We start from the raw sequence: 19,676 nt of genomic DNA on the forward strand, positions 1-19,676 counted from the left end.
AGAAGAAAATAGCCACAAAAGCTATTATGGGTAAGAAAAGTAATTAATTTGATGGATAGAAAAGTAAATAAATTGTCAAGGATAATTTTTTTGTTTTAGTGGATAATTGTGTCGTTCAACTTTTTTTTTTTTTTTTTTAAGTACATTCCACTTAGATTTCCGTTGGATAAAGCAACGTTCTTCCAGCTAACACGAATTTAGTAGAAGCTTCTGACGCAAACGGTTGGCACCTAAAAGTGGTGCTTAAACTGGTTGCTCGGGGACAATTTACCATTTGTATTTTATTCTTCTTCAACATTTATCAGAATTCAAAGGTTATTCTTTTCTTCACTACTCTTACATTCTTTGCTTTCAATTTTACTTTGCTTCAATTTGCTTCTATGTAGACTTTCTAAATTCTGAATTTTCTTGTCTATCTTGATTTTTGCGTTCAGGCTACCATTCAATTGATATATATTTGACATCGCTCTTCTGTAGGTTTCTAGCCCTAATCCTTGTTTTATAGTCATTTACTGTATGTTCATCCTTCATTTTCTGTGGATGGTTTTAGTTTGGATTTATACTGTTCTTATTTTTATTCTTTTCAAAATCAGCATTCTTTAATATACTTAGTTTACCATGGCTATTTATCCTTCTGTTTTAAGTTCTATCCACGGGCGTTGTAAAAAATATTTACATAATGAGGTCACTAAAAAGGTAATTACAGCTAACTCTATTTATTAACATTAATAGTTACCTAAAATAAATAAATAACATGTTATATCAAGTTAAATTATAATGATGGTGTAAGAAAATCATTATAATGTCAATATATATAATTTAAATCCTTTTTTTTATCTTATAGTTACTTGTGTATTGATGTCTCTTTATCTCCAAATAATTTCCATTTTAAGCATCCTAGAATGTTTGGCAAAATATTAATACTATAAAACTATACAAATTCACAAGTCTCTTTTTGTTGATAAATGACAACTTTCACAAAGTTTAAGTATTTTCACATTTAACCTTAATGTGAAATTTTCTTGAACAAACTAACTCTTAAAGAACTTCTTAATACTTTCTTCCAAACCTATATAATACAAAAGTTAAACTAATATCTTAAAAACTCCGTGCCAATCAAATGTGTCATACGTATAGGATATAAGGAGTTATTTTGTGAGATCTTTGATGTTTCTACTAATTAACCATTGATAAGGAGAAAGAAGGATTCACATTGGAAAATGTCATGTTGAGACCATATATAGTTCATGAAATGTCGATTTAGCTCCTGCATTAGTATCGAGGTTTTGGGCAGCCAATCAGTTACACCTATCATTTGTTTCCACATCCTTTATTTCCTAGAGTATGTGCTTTTCTCTGGCATTGTTGGTGCTTTAAGGATCGTCCCATGAAATGGTTTTGGCACTTTCATAATTTCCATAATTGTTTGTGTTATCAAACATGAACTTGAAATGGAAATGTGATAGCTGCTATCACTAGATAGTTACGACGTGGTTATCATTTTGATCAATGCTTGAAGGATCATTTGCATGATTTTTCAAAAATCTACACAACTGCTTGAATAGAGGTTATGGACCCTTTTTTGGTAGAAGTAATTTTTTCTTGTAAAGAACCCATTTCGGTACTTAGGGTGGGTTGATAACCCACAACGGAAGGCATTCTACCCAATAAGGCTGATACTTTGGATCCTCCTTTCTGTTGGTTTCCGGTACTTCAAAATGAGTGTTAATATTTGGCTTAAGAGACAGCTTGCTCATTTTGAATGAAGTACCATATGATTTTGAACCACTTCACTAACTTTTCCCTTTCGAGAAAGAATGAAGTACCATACGAAGGCAATGATGATTATTTCTTTTATAATAAAAAGTACTGTATGAGATATTGTGCATTATTGACTCAATTCTGTCAGTTTATAGGGGATAACAAGATTTATATGGTTGATATTGGTTGTTGCGTTCCGAAATTCATGTGGCATATTTATATGCTCCTTGCTCTTCAGTTGATAAGTCTTTTTTTTTCCTGATACATGGTGCATTTTTTGCATGTAAGGCGCCTACAAGAAAAGACTAACCAACAACAACAACAAAAAACCGAGTGTAGTCCCACAAGTGGGGTATGGGGAGGGTAGAGTGTACGCAGACTTTACCCTACCTTTAAAAAGGCAGAGAGGCTGTTTCCGGAAGACCCTCGGCTCAGGGCGGAAAAAGGGACGGGGTAATAACAAGCAAACTAATCTGACAACCAAAGCGAAAATAGAAAACTAACACTAAGTAATGCAAATAGAAAATCGAAACAAGGCAGCAATAAGTAATATCAGCAATTTAGGGATAAAAAGAAGTACCCGAAGGACACTAAGAGATGTAACTAAACTACCGTGACAAACAAAGACAACACTCGGCTACCTAACCCTCTACCTTTATTCTCAACCTCCACACCGTCCTATCTATGGTCATGTCCTCTCAGTCAGCTGGAGCAACGCCATATCTTGCCTAATCGCCACACCCCAATACTTCTTTGGCCTGCCTCTACCTCTCCGTTGGCCCTCCAATGGCAGCCTCTCACACCTCCTCACCGGAGCATCAGAAACTCTCCTCTTTTAATGCCCGAACCATCTAAGTCTCGCCTCCTGCATCTTATCCTCCGCAGGGGCCACGCCAACCTTATCCCGGATAACTTCATTTCTAATTCTATCCAACCTGGTATGCCCACACATCCATCTCTACATCCTCATTTTCGCCACCTTCATCTTCTGAACATGGGAGTTCTTGACTGGCAAGCACTCCGCCCCATATAGTAAGTCGGTCTTACCACTGCTCTATAGAACTTACCTTTAAGTTTTGATGTCACATTCTTTATCACACAGAATATTGGAAGCAAGCCTTCATTTCATCCATCTCGCCCCAATACAATGTATGACATCCTCGTCGATCTCTCCATTCCCTTGTATAACAGACCCAATGTACTTAAAACTTTCTCTCCTAGGAATGACCTGTGAATCAAGCCGCACGTCTTCGTCCACTACCTGAGTCGCGCTACTGAGCTTGCACTCCAAGTATTTTGTTTTGGTCCTGCTCAACTTGAAACCATTAGACTCCAGGATCTGCCTCCAAACCTCTAACCTCTTGTTAACACCGCATCACGTCTCATCAATCAGTACAATGTCATCTGCAATTAACATGCACCATGGTACCTCCCCTTGAATGCGTTGCGTCAGCGCATCGATTGCCAGGGCAAACGGAAATGGGCTAAGGGCTGACCCCTAATGCAACCCCATCACAACCGGGAAGTGTTCGGAGTCCCCTCCCACTGTTCTCCCGAGGGCCGAGTCTTAGCTTCATCGTACATGTCTTGAATAGCCCTAATGCATGCAACAGAAACGCCGCTAACCTCCAAACATCTCCACAACACCCCTCTCGGCACTTTATCGTAAGCCTTCTCTAAGTCGAACACCATATGCAAATACCTCTTTCTCTCCCTATACTGCTCCATCAACCTCCTAACAAGGTGAGTGGCTTCTGTAGTTGAGCGCCCCGGCATAAATCCGAATTGGTTCTTTGAGATAGACACAATCTTCCTCACCCTCCGCTCCACCACCCTCTCCCATACTTTCATAGGATGACTCAGTAGCTTGATTCCTTGATAGTTATTGCAATTTTGGATATCACCATTGTTCTTATATAATGGGATCATCGTACTCCATCTCCACTCCTCAGGCATCCTTTTCGTCCTAAAAATGACATTGAATATCCCAATAATGCATAATAACCACTTGAATCACTTGATCGAGAAAACTGCAACATATGTTTGTCAAAAAGACTATATGGAATATATTTTACGCTTCTAAGTGAAATGTCTCTGTTCATATATAAGAAAATATAATGTCTTGGAAGAGCTTTCATACTGGAATAAACTGTACGGTACTGGTGTTTGTATGAGCAAAGTTCCATGTTGATATTTGTCTTCTGAGCAGTCTGTAGGCTTTCACTTTATGGCATCCAAACTGTTGCAGTCTTTGCTTCTTACTTTGCCTATCATCTTATTCATCTCTAAGAAATATGTGGAGATTTAGACAAATAAGACATTAAGCTTAATTAACTAATATATGGGTATATAAATCTGGTTTCAATTGCTTGAAGAATATGCAGCTGCACTAGAGCCAATTGATACCAGTAAATCCAAGTGACACATTATCCTGGTTGACTTTATATAAAACAATTGTGAGTTTAGGTTTTATAGTCCTTTGCTTTCTTGCTGCTGTTCTAGAACAATGGTCAGTTCTTACATCAGTACTTATATGATAAACTTGTGTTTCCTGAGCAGATATGCGAGAAGACAAATGGCAAGTCGCTTCTGTAATATAGTTTTGCAAGCACCAGCCAACTCTTTGCGTTTTTGTATCTCAACCAAGCCTACAAAACTCCATTACTCTACTATTTCTACGGCCAAGTCAAATTGTTTCTCATCTTCAATTAACTTTGAGGGATCCCATAAAAGATGTGTTGGGTCTAGTATCTCCAAGCTGAAGAGCAGTTGCCACTCGTTAACGCTTAAAACTGCAGTTAATCCCAGATATACCTGGAAGGCGTGCTGTGATATTTCTCTTCGGTCCCAAAATGTGAATATGAGGCTTTCCGTGCCCACTCAGTCAAAGATTCCAAAAAACAAACGAAAACTTGGGCATATTTCTGGACAGAGACATCATACATCTGCTGGCTTATTTATTGGCTTGTTGGTCTGCTACTCAGCCTCAGAACCGGTACATGCGGAATCATCAGCAGAAAATAGGGGAAATAACTGTGCTTCCTCAACCACTGGCTATTCACATGGAAAGAAGGTCTATACTGACTACTCCGTAATTGGTGAGTGGTGCATTCTAGACTTTTATTTTCTGTTCTTTCCAAGTTTGGTTGATATACTACCAGGACACTTGTTGATTATGTGGAAGCATTGTACATGCAGTAATATTGGAATTCAAGGCCCTTGCCTAAAATGGCAAAATTAACTCGTAGTAGTATTGAAGTTATTTTGATGGAAAAGACTGCTTCATTTCATGCAGGTATACCTGGAGATGGAAGATGTTTATTTCGTTCTGTTGCTCATGGTGCTTGTTTAAGGTCAGGGAAGCCCCCTCCTGATGAGAACCTACAGAGGCAATTGGCGGATGAATTGCGGGCCAGTGTATGTTTGCCTAGTTTCTTCTATGATGTGTTCTTAACAAACTTGCAGCTCCCTGTTTATTGGCTGAAGCGTGAAATGATAACACTTTAGACAATGTGCTGACACTTTGCAGACTATTAAAGACTGAAAATTTAAAGTGATAAAGTTCGAGAGGGTTGAAGTGATCACTGTAATCTTGTTCAACTGTTGTTTCTGCAAACGCGTCTTAATTCCTGGCTATATGGAGTGTCTAGTGTTTTTCTGTTCTTCTGATGTCATACCTTCTGTGAGATCTTGGTTGTCAGTTAAGACTTGCTTTTAGAGCACTGGTAACCCAACCCCTGCAAACAGGAAATGAAAAGTATACAAAAGCAGAAAAATGAAAATTAGCTTAGGAGAGAGAACAAAATAAGGGGGGCATTTACAAATTCATATTGTTTGGAAGCAAAAATTGTTGCAATTTCTGCTTACTCTAGTTCATTTTATCTATTAGGTGGCAGATGAATTTATAAAGAGACGAGAAGAGACAGAATGGTAAGTCTAAAGCATATGCAAGTTTAAGTTCTTAGTTCTGACGAATTCTGATGTAGGTAAGTTGCTATTAAACAGTAAAAATCATGGAATTCTACTCTGAAGAATGAGGGGAGAATGATATGTAGTTGTTTCTGGTTTTCAGATACTTTCGTCAACATGCACTTCATCTTTTATTCCTTTTGTTATTTTTTTTAGTAGGGAGAATAGCTGGGCAGGTGCGGTGAAGAGCCTCATTGCTCTAATTTTTGGGTTGTAGACATATGATTGATGGTTTGATATCCATCCAGGTTCATCGAAGGTGATTTTGACACATATGTTGCCCGGATAAGGAAGTCTCATGTGTGGGGAGGTGAACCAGAACTCTTGATGGCTTCTCATGTTCTCCAGTGAGTTAGATTTCTGCTGCTTTTGTAGTGTGCTCTTGTATCTGTGAGCTTTCATGTCTGCAATGTGTTTGTATATTTTATAGTAGATGCTTCAATCTTAGCATTTGTAAATCTAATACACTACTCAATTCAGAACCTGTCATGGATTACATGGAGCAAACTCTAATATTGAACCAACAAATATGAAGTTCTAAACAAAAGGAAATCAGCATGACATAATAGATAAACAATATGTGGAGCACCAAGTAGCTCAAGTGCCAACAGTGGTACTCAGCCCTTCTGACTCAACTCTGCATCTGGATATGTGAAGACGTAAATGGAAGGGGTGTATCCACCGACTCTGTAAATAGTAACCTTACAACCACTAGGGACAAACGATGCATTTAAAATAGTGTATTCTATCAAATACATAATAAGGAACTCTGAATAATGTTCATACTTGCTCAATAAATTGTGTATCGTATATGTTAAAGTATCATTTTGTAGATTCTGCTCAAACGTATAACTTTTACATCAGAGTATGATCACAAACTTGAGTCATATCGAAATAGTACTTTTCTTTTCTCGAGATTCTCTTTATCTCAAAGTATTTCCTTCTGCTTCTTTTATAACTATGGGAGTACATGCTTTGCTAACCTGATGAGGAAGGGCTATTGTATCCACTAAACCTAAAAGATAATGCAATCCGAACTTATACACTTCTCTATCTCTTTGGTTTTCGCCCGAAGCCTTTCTGGCTTTCTTAAAGCAATTTCTTTTAGGTTATGCGCACCTACTTGAAGTAGCATTTGTGTAAATACATGTAAGTATAAGTCAAACATGTTTTAAAGCTTTACAAGAATAAGTTCAATACATGCTCATATGATGCGAGTTACTTATGCACTAATACACATTTTAAGACCGTCTTGAACATTCAGTACTTTGCAAGAAGCATTCTATCAAAACAGATGATATGCATATAGTATTGTAGGCTTGTCTACACATACTATCTTTATCAAATCCTTTAATTTAACCATATTTTAATAAAACGTTATCAACTTAATTAAATTCATGAAATTTCAAAGAAACTAATTATAGGTAGGGCTATTACTTACCTCAGTTCCAAGTCTCTACTGGACTTATCTCTAATTAATTCAGTAATCTTTAAGTTTTCATCTATAATCATGTAATATAGATCTAGTGTAAAGCTTTTGTGAAATAGCATCATTCTAACCATATTTAGTTATATATGTTGCCCGTTCACATTACCCAACTAAACTAAATCAATTTCCTCATACTAGTTGTCAGAGTTATATCCGTAGCAAGAGTTTTGCAATCTTATCATAATTCCAGTTATCATCAAATTTATAGGTCAACTAATCCATAACTTCTTTACAAAGTGTGAAAATCCAATCATTGTAACCTTAACTCAACCTTTAAGTCAGCCTGTGTAACTACAATTCAATACTCATGGTACTTATAAAAAAAAAATTCAATACTCATGTTGAGTTCTTGTTAAAATCTAGGCTTAGGTTCCATCTTACGTTTGGCTTTGAAAATTCTTGTTTGGAGATGAATCCCTTCAAATCCTTTTCCTACCCCCTTTTAGTTGCTAAACCACGTTCTACTATGTGTATGCATGGATTAGGACCGAGGTTTATACAGTTGTGGCTAGGGGTGGCAATTTGAGCTCAAACCCATCTAACCCGCCCAACCCGCCCAAAGATTAATGGGTTGGGTTACAAACATTTTAGCTCATGGGTCAATTTGGGTTGAGCCCAAGTTAACCCATTATATTGTATAGCCCATTCTGACCCATTAAGCAGTCCAAATACAAAAAAAAAGTTTCAAAAAAAAAAATTACGTTTTTTTAATTTTAAATTTTCTATTTTCTGTTTTTTTGTTTTTCTGCATCACCCACCCGCTCCACCTCCACCCCCATCCCCACCCCCAATTTTTTTTTCGACTTACACATTTTAAGGTAAAAGGCTTTTTTTATGCAAGATGAGCATGATTCTAAAATATGGGTCAAGTTGGGCGGGTTGGGTTATGACCCACTGTTTAGCCCATCTTGACCCAGCCCATCTTAGCCCAAATACACTTTGGGCTGGGTTGGGCAATGACCCATTTATTGACCTAACCCATCTTGACCCGCCTAAATTCAGCCCAACCCGCCCATTTGCCACCCCTAGTTGTGGCACAAAACTGCGTGAAATTATTAAGAAATTCTCCAATGTTTCACTCTCTGTGGTTGCTGCACTGGCTTGTTTGCTGAGTCCAGTGCGAGGCACTTGAGGGGGGCGGGGGGGTTGACGTTCAAACTCTCCCAAGATTACTCCCGTGTACAGTCCACTAGTTAGTGATCCATCTTCAGTGCACGGCGCTGGCTGCTGGTATCCTCTGTGACTTCAGTAAAATGGTCATTACTTTTTCTCCAAATGAAAAACCATTTGAAATGTTGGAAACCAAGCTTCAAGGACTACAAATTTGCTTCAGGAGTCATGTCCAGATTTGTACTACAAGAGTTCATATTTGAATTTAGGTGATGTATCACTTGATAGCATAAGCACTATTTTCCAACTCCTCTTGTTTCCAAAAAACTCGTTCAACAAGAAACATTCACGTGCAACCAAATGACCATAACAAGTTCATACAAGTAAGAGATACTTGAGAGGTCAGTGTATTAAATTTCTATTTGGAAATGTACATTTTGTTGCTCTCTAACTAGAAGAAGTGTTAGAGCATGAGTTAAAGTTCATTGAGCTGCTGTTGTTGGATGCATTTAAACTAGTGACTGAGAAATGAGCTGAAAGTAGGAACTAGAGGAGCACTAACTAAGACAATATATGAAATGAAGCGTGGAAACTGTAGGAATTTTGCTGAGCTGGACAAACACAAAAAGAGCTCGAGTATTAGTATTTCTGTCTATTTGTTAATGTTCTCAATCTCGTTAGTGTTTCCATATTACTCCGGATAAGTATTTCTCTTTTAGCGGAATAAATGTCGTCTTCTTGGATTTACTAATTTTTGTGGCTAAATGGTGTGGATTATAAAAGAGTGAAACAGGTTCATTATGCACTACTTACAAGATTGTACTCTTGACATCTGCAGGATGCCAATTACTGTTTACATGTATGACCAAGACGCATGTGGCCTGATTTCTATTGCTGAATACGGGGAAGAATATGGCAAGGACAATCCTATTAAGGTTCTGTATCACGGGTTCGGTCATTATGATGCATTGCACATTCCTGGGAAGAAAGGTCCAAGATCAAAACTTTAAACTGCATTTTGATTATAAAAGGTTTATCATAGAGGAGAAGAGACAATGCACAGGTGTTGCTGTTTAGAATCTAACAAGTAACGTCGAATAGTCAAGGAGATGGCTTCTGAATATGTGCTCTCAAGGAGATTCTTGGTTCTGCCCCTGATGAAACATGTATCTTTACTATCTATCCTCTTCCCTGATCTGTTAAGTTGAGTTCTAAATTACGTACTTGTTTGATAATGATTGCAAGATATTGTGCCCTTTTCTTTTTCTTTGGATAGCAGTAATTTGAGCTCTTGATGTTGCTAAATATGGTTTTACCTTGTGTTTACGACTTACGAGACAGTTCAGACTGAGCTCCCCGAAAAGCAGAATTTCATTTGCTTGTTCGATCCAATAAAAGTATTGGTTATTAACTTTCAAATATTGGGCTATTTGTATGTTCCTCCTCATTTTTCTCAAGTTGGAGCTCAAGTTCTAATTTAATGAGTACTACAGAAAGGAATAAGAATGCAAGCTGAAAATGGAAATTCTACTCAAAAATATTTATTGGCGTTTAATGTCATTGTATTTTTTTTTTTGCCTTATTTTTTTCCATTTAAAAAACAACAATAACATACCCAGTATTATCCCACACCGTGGGGTTTGGGGAGGGTAGTGTGTACGTAGATTTTACCCCTGCTTTGTGAGAGAGATTGTTTCTAATAGATTATCGGGCTCAGGAAAGAGGTTAACAAACTACTTTTGGACAAATATACAGAGTGGAATTTCCCATTCCCACCATTTTATTTTACCTTCTAAATTTCATGCATTTTATTCTTTTACCAAACAATGTCTCCTTTGCGATTCAATTATGAAAGGCATTCCTCTTTTTACATCATTGTGGAATGGAAAAAGAGAAATGGTCCTAAAAATCCATATGATGAGAAAAGGAAATAGTAATTCTAATAAGTATGGACCACAATGGTGGATAAAAAGTGCACTTTTACTTTGCTTATGTCCTTTTTGCTTGGGGATGTCATCCACTTTAGAAGTAGCTTTCAAAACTTGTCATCATTTCATCCACCATTCCCTCAACTAGCATTTCCAATGTCATATACTCTTTGTCTATTTCTTCCATTTTGCACACTATTCATCAAATTTTCCATATAGTTTGGAGTTTCAAGTCAACACTTTAGATAGTTTTATAGTATTAGTTACTATTATTTCGGTTTAATTATTCAGTATTTAAAATTCAATTCGAATTCGCTCCGAGTTTAAAGAATGAAATCAGATACAGAGGTTTTTTCCTTTCATTATGCACCATATATTGGTTTACATCTTATCCTGAAATTTTTCTGTCAGTGAATTGACTCAAACTTTTTAATGCTCAGCTTACAATGTTGATAACAGCTCTGAAGTAGTGAATATGTAAGCACTTAGCAGTAAGCAAATGACATACAACTTTAGACCTAATAGAAAATCTGTGTTGTCTGCCTAATCCATGATTTAAATTTATTTCCAACAAAAGTAACTCAAATTTGGACGGATTGAACTAATTATTACACTTATATATGAGATAATTTAATAAGGGTTGTGGATGCATTTCCCACACAAAAGGAGCGAGAACTAAGAAGTGCAATAGCGGATAGATGACCCAATAGATTGGCCAATACTAGTAAAGAGTGAAAGACTTTTATTAGAGAAACTCTTTTGGGAACTAACAAAATCTTTTGAAAACAACAATTATGCAAACATGTTAATTGTGTTATTCTAAGGTTGCACTGTAACACAAAAGGGTGCATTGTGTCTTAACTGATTTTCGCGAATAAAAAAACTAGTTCTTTGACCTGCCAAATTCAGACACAAATAACAACAACAATAACAACCATCACCCACTGAAATTCTACAAGTGGAGTCTGGGGAGGATAGTGTGTACGAAGACCTTGATAGTGTGTACGCAGACCTTACCCTTACTCTGGGGAATAGAGAGACTATTTCCAATAGACCCTCGGTTTAAGAAGATGGACCAGACACAAACATCTAGTGCGGAATTTAGACCACAACAATTTTATGTGAAATTTTCTTTTGCTCAAGGGAGTAAAAAACATGACATACCCTCGTAGGATTTGCCTCAAAACTTCACTAATTTTAAAGAGTAGTTTTAGGTTCCAACTATATAACCAAGGGAACTAACTCTAGTTACCCGCCCCTACAATTAACTCAATTGTAACTAACTCTAGTACTCCTTTCTAAACTAACTCTAGTCTAGAAAGTGAAAAAAAAACCTCGAAAGTTTATGCTAACCTGTGATTGCACTTCTTTAAAAGCAAATATGTTACAATTCAGAATAGAGACTCAACCTAACAACTAAAAAACTAAGCAACTTCTTTGTCGAGATATGATTCTTTCTCTCAGCAGTTTGAGTCTGTAAGAGCACCTTCTTGCTTCAGATTGCTATTGCCAAAAGTAATTCCTTGAAATTGTGCAAATGTCATTAGTCTTGAATAGCAACAATAAAACTCTTTTATTGAAGACTGAAGCTGCGCTATATGGAAGTTAGGGACTGAACTGTACATAAAAGAACTTGTATAAAAAATTAGGAAGTTAGTTATCTTACATATCCTATGATAGTTAGAGAGTTAGAAGAAGGTCTTTCTACAGGGGTAATTGCTCATGCATATATGTTGATGATCAGCACATTTGTAAGTAAGAAAGAATGAAAATAATACACACTATCTCTTCTCTCAAGATTATCTGATTCTCTCTTCTCTTCTTCTTCATTTATGCCTTCTATCTCGACCTTCTTTCTGTATATCTATTCTTCTAAGAGTTTACATTATGAATCTAAATTAGTTCATGGTACCAGAGTAGTCAAGCCATAGAGTTTGAAGATCGATTCAATTCCGCATAAAATTTCTAAAAAACAAAGTTCATTCAAATCAAAGAAATAGAGATGAGTATCAATGGAGATCAAGAAGGTGTTACAAATGTTGTTGCGTCTGGTAGAGGAAGCAGTCAAGTTTCTCTTGGAATCGACTACAATCATCCTCTATTTCTTTATCCATCAGATGTTAGTGATATTCAGATTATCACATTTCAACTTACATGTATCGAAAACTACTCTATCTGATTTCGATCAATGAGGCTTTCTCTATTAGAAAGAAACAAGCTAGGACTTATTGATGGTTCTTATAAAAAAGAGTATTTCCTTGAAGCTATGGGGTACCACTGGGAAAAGGGTTAATGCCATAGTTTTTTCTTGGATAATGAGTTCAGTAGCAAAAGGACTTCTAGGAGACATTATGTATGCTACTAATGCACAAACTGTTTGGGAAGAGTTATATGAATGATTTAAAAAAATTGATGGTTCAAGAACCTTCAATGTTCATAAAGAAATTGCTACTTTAACTCAAGGAACTGCTTCTGTGTCTAGTTATTTTTCAAAACTGAAGGATTTATTAGAAGAGTTTGAGGCATTAGTTCTTGCGCCGAGTTGCAACTATGAAAAATCAAAAGATTAAACTGCATTTGCAGAAGCTGAAGTTGTTTCAGTTTTTAATGGGGCTTAGTGATTCATATACCCAAGCTAGAAACCAAATTCTACTCATGAGTCCTATGCCTTCTGTAAACCAAGCCTACTCTATGGTTCTAAGTGATGAAGGCCAAAAATCAGTCAAGAATGTGACTGGTATTCTAGGTGCTAATCATGCAGTTATGCTAGGAAACTATGAGGCTGCTATGTTAACCAGAAATGGTGGTAGTAATCAGAACTACAAGTTCAAGAAGAACTACAACTTAGAATGTGAAGTGTGCAAACTCAAGGGACATACTAAAGAAACCTGCTATAAAGTGGTAGGATACCCTCCTAACTTCAAGAAAAGGAAGTTTGGGCGACCAGCTGCTTATAATGTGCAAATAGATAGTTGCACTTCTCAGACCAATTAGAGTGATGGTTACAATGAACTTACACAAGTCAACTTTCAACCAACCAAACCAAGATTGGACTACTCTGATGTGTAGCACAAGTCAGACTCTTTCAATAGGCAGAATGCCAATACTGTTCCTACTTTGTTCACCAAAGAACAATACAATCAACACCTTCAAATGATTAACAAAGAAGAAGCAACTTCAACCTACTCAGCTAATACAACAAGTAAGCATAATGATTGTATTGCTACCAAGAGTCTTCCGGAATGGATTGTTGATACAGGTGCAATCAACCATATGGTGTCAAATTTGATCTATTTAAATAATGATACTGTGATCAAGTCTGAAATACCTACAAAAATATTTCTACCTAATGGTGATGTGTCTTTAGTTACACATGTGGGAACAAGTAATCTATTTAACAAGGATACTATTACCAATGTATTTCATCTACCACAGTATAAGTACAATCTTTTATTTGTGTCAAAACTGACTAAAGAACTAAACTGGATGGTTGCTTTCTTTCCTGAATTTTGTGTTTTCAAGATCTCTTGAGTGGGAAGGTGAAGGGAATTAGTAGAGAAAAAGATGGATTATATCTGTTTGTGACTGATACAAAGGAAACAATAAAAGTACAGGTTTAACAGTTCAAGATACAGACCGTAGAGTCAACAATAAAGAAGTTGATATACAACTATGGCATTGTCGACTAGGACATGTTTCTGTTTCTGTAATGAAGAAAATCCTACCTGTTTCTCAAGAAGTTACAACTGATAGGTTAGCTAACTACAAAGTCTGTCCATGTGCAAAACAAACTAGGCTTCCATTTCCTACCAGCAATATTAGAACTACCAACTGTTTTGGATTAATTCATATGGATGTATGGGACAAGTTTTTTTTTTTTTTTACCTTTGATGGATATAGATATTTCTTGACTATAGTATATGATCATTCAAGAATGACTTGTCTCTATCTGTTTGCCTTAAATTCTGATATGTGTGTTCTCATTCAGCAGTTTGTTCAGCTTATTAAAACACAATTTGATAGAACAATTAAAGTCATCAGAATAGATAATGGTACAGAGTTTGTCAATTCTGTCTGTAGTGAATTTTTCAGCAAACTTGGAATCATTCATCCAAAAACATGTGTTTATACCCCACAACAGAATGTGGTTGCAGAAAGAAAGCATGGACACATTTTGGAAATTACTAGAGCCACCATATTTCAAGGCTCCATACCAAATAGATTCTGTGGAATGTGTGTACTTGCAGCTGTTCATATCATAAATAGAATGCCTGGCTCAATACTACAACACATGTCTCTATTTGAGAAATTTTACAGAAGAAAACTATCTATTCAACACCTGAGGGTCATACGATGCCTATTATATGCTAAACATGTGCAAGAAACCAACAAAATGTTGTCTAGAACAAGAGTTGCAGTGCATATGGGATATACAAAAAATCAGAAAGGATATCTATTGTGAGCACGTGATTTTTGTCCTATGAGAACTACTCCCAAAAATTCAAAATAAAATAGTTTTGTGTTGTTAGTGATTTATTTGTATTTTTTTTTGTCTGCGCATGTTTATTTCTACCTTAAACAAAAAAAATATGTGTTGCATGTGCATTTAGGATTTAATTACGCATTTTGGAATTAATTAAATCATGTCCTATTTTAAAGAATGAAAATCACAAAAATATGAATTTTGGTAGCTTTGTCATTTCATTGTTTAATTGTGTGATTTTATTTTAATCAATATTTGATTTTGTGTGTTAATTATTGTTAAGGATTAATTAATTTATTTTTAAATAAGCTTGATTTTATAAATTAATTTAGGAATTCTGGTTTTAGGAATTAAAAAGAAAGTAAAAGGGAAAAGAGGAAACAAGATAGGAGGGGTAAAAATTTTCGGATTGGGCCAGTTTTAAAAGGAAAAATCCAGGCCCAATGTCACCCCAAGTCAGCCCAATACCCGACCCAATCCAACCTGTCTCCAGCCTCAACCAAACGACGTCGTCTCAGGCGTTTCAATCTGGACCGTTGATCTCAGCTGATCAAACGGTCCCAAAGCTTTGACCAAACCCGACCCCCGACCCGTCACTCCAATACCCGGACCGCCCCAGTACTACTCCAAACGACACCGTTTGAGTTAAGTGAACTGATCTGGACCCTCGATCTCTCTTGATTGAACGCCAAGATCAAACCATCCCCCACTATATAAATGAAACCTCATACCCAGCCCCCCAGTCCAAACCCCTGTTCATCATCGTCTCTCAAAGACGAAGCCCTTCCCCCCAAACCCTAGCCGCCATGGCATTCCTTCATCTGAAACCTGGCGGCAACGACGCCGCCGGCCACCAAAATAACACCCCTGAACCTCCTAACCACCCCCAATCCAAATCTAGTACCCGTTTGCTTCGAATCATCCTCAAACTTCTCGAATCTTCATTTGAAGATTCGAGCAAAACCTGGACCTACCCCAATCCGCCCTGAACTCACACCCTGGCACCCCTTGACTTCCCTCATGACCAAACCCTCGTTGGTTTGGTTCGAATCTGGCTAGAAACACTCGAACCCCAAATCGAAACGTAAGAACCCTAGAAGAACCACAACTGGTTTCTGTCCGATGTTTAAGAGGTTTTGGGTGTTTACTGACCTTAGTCGAAGTGTTCTCAGTTGAGAACACTCGATTAAGGTCCGTTTGACCTCAAAAGTTCAAGTTCGAGTCGATTCAAGTCCGTCTGTTCTCTGTTCCATTTAAGGTATTTTTCCTTTTTTTCTTTTATTCTATTTTTGATGTTTTAAATGTCTGTTCATTTGTTTAGTATTGTTATATTAATTTTTCAGTTTCTGTCGATTGTTCTGTTCTTCTCCCTCAGACCTTTTTATTTGGTCGAATTTGTTTTTGTTCTTTGTTGTGTATAATTATAGGCTGTGTAATCGATTAGAATAAGTTCGTCGATTAGTTGTTTTATTATAAACCCCTGTTCTTGTCAATGTCGCTTGAAATTGCCTGATTATCTATTTTCAGATTGATTGTTATCAATTGTTGTAGGCAATCGGTTAATTAGTTTTCGTCGATTAATTCATTCTTGTTTATAGACCAATAAGTTCGTCAAATGGTCGTTGTGTGTGCTTGATCTGTGGACACTTAGCTTCAGGGCATTGTCAATAGGCTGACAATGAACCTGCATTCATGTTCATTTTGATTCAATTTTCAATTTCAGTTTTAATGATTCTGTTGAGTTTTGTGTTGTGATTTAAATTCAGTTCATTATTTTCAATTAGAACTCAACCTTAGTCATTTAGTTGTCAGGAGGATTGGTTATAGTTGTTAGTCAGATTTAGTTTTAAATCATTATTAGTTTGAACAGATTTTAGAGTTAAAAGGTTTTAATACAGATATAATTGTAATAGGGGCAGTAATATTAAGGAGTTTCAGGGGTGATTTGGGAATGTAACAGTTAGGCTAATATTTTAATGTTAGTGACTTGTTAGTGGGTATTAAATGTCCTTAAATTAATAAGGTAATGGGGAACAAGAGGAAATGGGGGCTAAAAATAAGGAAAAGCTTTCCTTAGTGGGTCTTAAGTGAAAAAAAAGGCAGATTTTTAGTGGGGAAGGGGGTCGGGCAGTAAGTTTGAAAGAGAGGGCAGGTCTGTATAAGAGGGCATAAATGAGGACTGAAGAGAGGGATTAATTTTTGAGAGCTTGGGAGTTGAAAAGAATAGCTACTGTTTTCATTGCCTCACTTAGGATCTGAAATAGCTAGAACCTTTCTTCTTTTTTACTTCTGCTCTATACTTAGAGTTGTTTATAACTACTGGTTATTTGTTGTTGCACGGCTGTTGCAACTGCTGTTTGTATTACTGCTGCTGATCTCCTACTTCTTCTCCATTGTATTCCATTTCCAGGTACACATTCTAAAAACCTGTGTCGATGTAAGCCCGCATTTGAAGTTGAAGTTGAGATGAAATGGAAGTTCAGCTGTCAGTTATATTTGACATGACTGTATAAATAAACTGAAATTGTTTCTTTATTACCTAGATTATCACTCGATATGTCTTGAATCTATATAAGCATATGATCTCGAGTAGTGGATGTATTTAGTTTTATGTTAGGTTAATAGGATAGTTAGATTAATTCGTGAGTCTTATATTTTTTTTGGAAATAGTCCATTTTGGTAATTTCAGTAGTAGTAATTTCAGTTTTTACTTCGTTAATATGACTGTTTATTTACTACATCATGGCATGTTAAAATTGGCCCATAAAGAGTGTTGTGGTTATTTTGTTCAAGTTGTTCCAAGTAGAACGACGTGCTGCTTTCACTATAAAATCAGGATGCTTACCTAATGACATGCAAATGAATAAGTAAATGCTTGACGTCAGGGGCTCGATCCCTCGATATCTCCTACGCAGCTTAGATCGCCCCATTCGGTTTTGGGCTTGCCTGAAGGCCCATATGTTGTTGTTCGTTCACAAGTAGAATTAGTTGGCCCATTTAATTTGGGCCTGATTTAAAAGTCTCAGTATATAATTAACACAATATAAGTTTGGGGCTTTGAGTTAGGTAGCGGGTTCAAATTAAAAGGTCCGTCCTTCGGTTTGGACTCGAACTTGAACTCGAAGCCCGCATTTATAATATTAATTAATTAGGACTTTTTTTTACTTTAGAGACAATAAAAATAGCAAATTATAGTTGCTTTAGGCTTATTTTTTTTAATAAAAAAGGAGACGAGCCTCGCCAAATAAAGCGCACAAACTGCGGGGTCCTCAACGGACAGTTATTTCAAATGCTTAGATTTCGAGACAGGCCGCATAGCGAACTTTACGGCTTTTTCTCAAAATAACAACGCGTTAGTCTTTAGGCGCGTATTTAATAATGTTATCTTCCTAAACTCGGGTGCACATTTATGTGACCCAAATAAATCTCAAAGAAGTTGGAACGTATTGAAAATTGCGGATACATTTATGTGGCGCAATTCGAGATGCATTCTCACGACGTTGCAATTCTTTGAATAAATAATAACAAAAGCGGTGAACAGTTAAAATTTGCACATAGGTTCATAATTGTATAAAAATCAGATAATTAAGCCGGATATGACAGTAGAGCGACCGTGCTAGAACCACGGAACTCGGGAATGCCTAACACCTTCTCCCGGGTTAACAAAATTCCTTATCCGGATTTCTGGTGCGCAGACTGTTGAATAGAGTCATTCTTTTCCTCGATTCAGGATTCGACCGGTGACTTGGGACACCACAAATCTCCCAAGTGGCGACTTTGAATCCTTTAAATAAAATCCCGTTTCGATTGTCCTTTAATTGAAAAAACTCCCTTCACGTCCCTTCACCGGGGTGTAGGTGAAAAAGGAGGTGTGACAGCTCTGGCGACTCTGCTGGGGACCGAACCCACGACCAGGTGGTTCAGGGTTCAGAATTTGAGCTTAGATGAATTATTATATTTGGCTTTATTTATTATTATCTGATTTTATTACATGTTTCGTCTTAATGTGCTAAAATTTTGCTTTTACCGCTTTGATATTATCTGAACTGTACATATAAACTACTACGAAATCCCTCTCTTCTCTCTCTTGAGGAGTGCACGCTGGTCGTGACTTCTTTCTGTTAGTGTCATATCCCAAAATAGAACGAGGATTCGGAGGAGTTGTAAAACCGGATGATCTTTTGGTTACCGGTACGCAGTTCCCATCCTCGGCTCGAGTTGTCCGCTTGAGTAAGCCAGGTCTAGAACAAACACCCAAGATAAACCTAGTATAATAGAACCTCATGCCGGATCCCTAGTAGGAACGCTTATTGCATCATGTGCGCTTGACTTAGGGGACTCAACACAGGGGTTGGGTCTGTCTAGGACAAGCGACCTAAAATGAAAAAGACCATCTTGCTGCATCCTGTTTGTTTTACGCATTTATTTGCTGCAGACTTGCATGCTGATCGGCTTCTGAAAATACTGGAATATCGAAAAAAGAGAAAAAGAAAATAGCAGTGTAGAGAGATAATTCTGAAAAAAAAAACAGTGCCCAAATAGCGAACTCTGCCAAAATTTTGTGAAAATGTTTTTTAGTGTAATTTATTTAAACAAGTCTTGTTGTTAGAATTAGTTTATTGTCGTTGCCCTAACTACGCCGGTTTGATTCTCACAGGATGTGAGATACGTAGGCAGCCCTCATCGGGTCCAACTTCCCTTTTTTGCAAATATAGCAAAAAAAAATGTCAAAATATTTAATCTTTCGTCATAAATAAGTCGGGTGATTCCATTCTTGTAAAAATAGCCGAATGTCCCTAAAAAGACGCCGGAAGGTTGTTTTTGCGAAAATAGCCACTTTTGGTCATTTTCAAGGTTTTGTCCGGTGGGTAAAACACAGCCTTTAAATCTTCATCGAAGTGCTGAAAGGCCTTATTGACAAGACCGGAGTTTTATT

At 36.9% G+C, this 19,676-nt stretch overlaps 1 protein-coding gene across 3 annotated transcripts; it reads left to right on the forward strand.

Annotated features, from left to right (window-relative positions):
- Window positions 1-143: 143 nt before the first annotated feature.
- On the forward strand, window positions 144-9,748 carry LOC104241313 (OVARIAN TUMOR DOMAIN-containing deubiquitinating enzyme 4). Of its 3 annotated transcripts, XM_070170695.1 has the most exons (8): window positions 180-314; window positions 435-473; window positions 4,137-4,217; window positions 4,321-4,859; window positions 5,057-5,178; window positions 5,651-5,691; window positions 5,979-6,077; window positions 9,168-9,748. In XM_070170695.1, exons 4-8 carry the CDS (start codon window positions 4,337-4,339, stop codon window positions 9,337-9,339), a joined length of 957 nt encoding a protein of 318 aa, XP_070026796.1. In that variant the 5' UTR covers window positions 180-314; window positions 435-473; window positions 4,137-4,217; window positions 4,321-4,336; the 3' UTR covers window positions 9,340-9,748. The 3 variants fall into 3 exon arrangements, with proteins under 3 accessions (XP_009794557.1, XP_070026796.1, XP_009794558.1); XM_009796256.2 differs by lacking the exon at window positions 4,137-4,217 and having other exon boundaries at window positions 181-314; XM_009796255.2 differs by lacking the exons at window positions 435-473; window positions 4,137-4,217 and having other exon boundaries at window positions 144-314.
- The last annotated feature ends 9,928 nt before the right edge of the window (window positions 9,749-19,676 follow it).

This window comes from Nicotiana sylvestris, chromosome 3 (assembly GCF_000393655.2).
Source record: "Nicotiana sylvestris chromosome 3, ASM39365v2, whole genome shotgun sequence".
Lineage (NCBI taxonomy): Eukaryota > Viridiplantae > Streptophyta > Magnoliopsida > Solanales > Solanaceae > Nicotiana > Nicotiana sylvestris.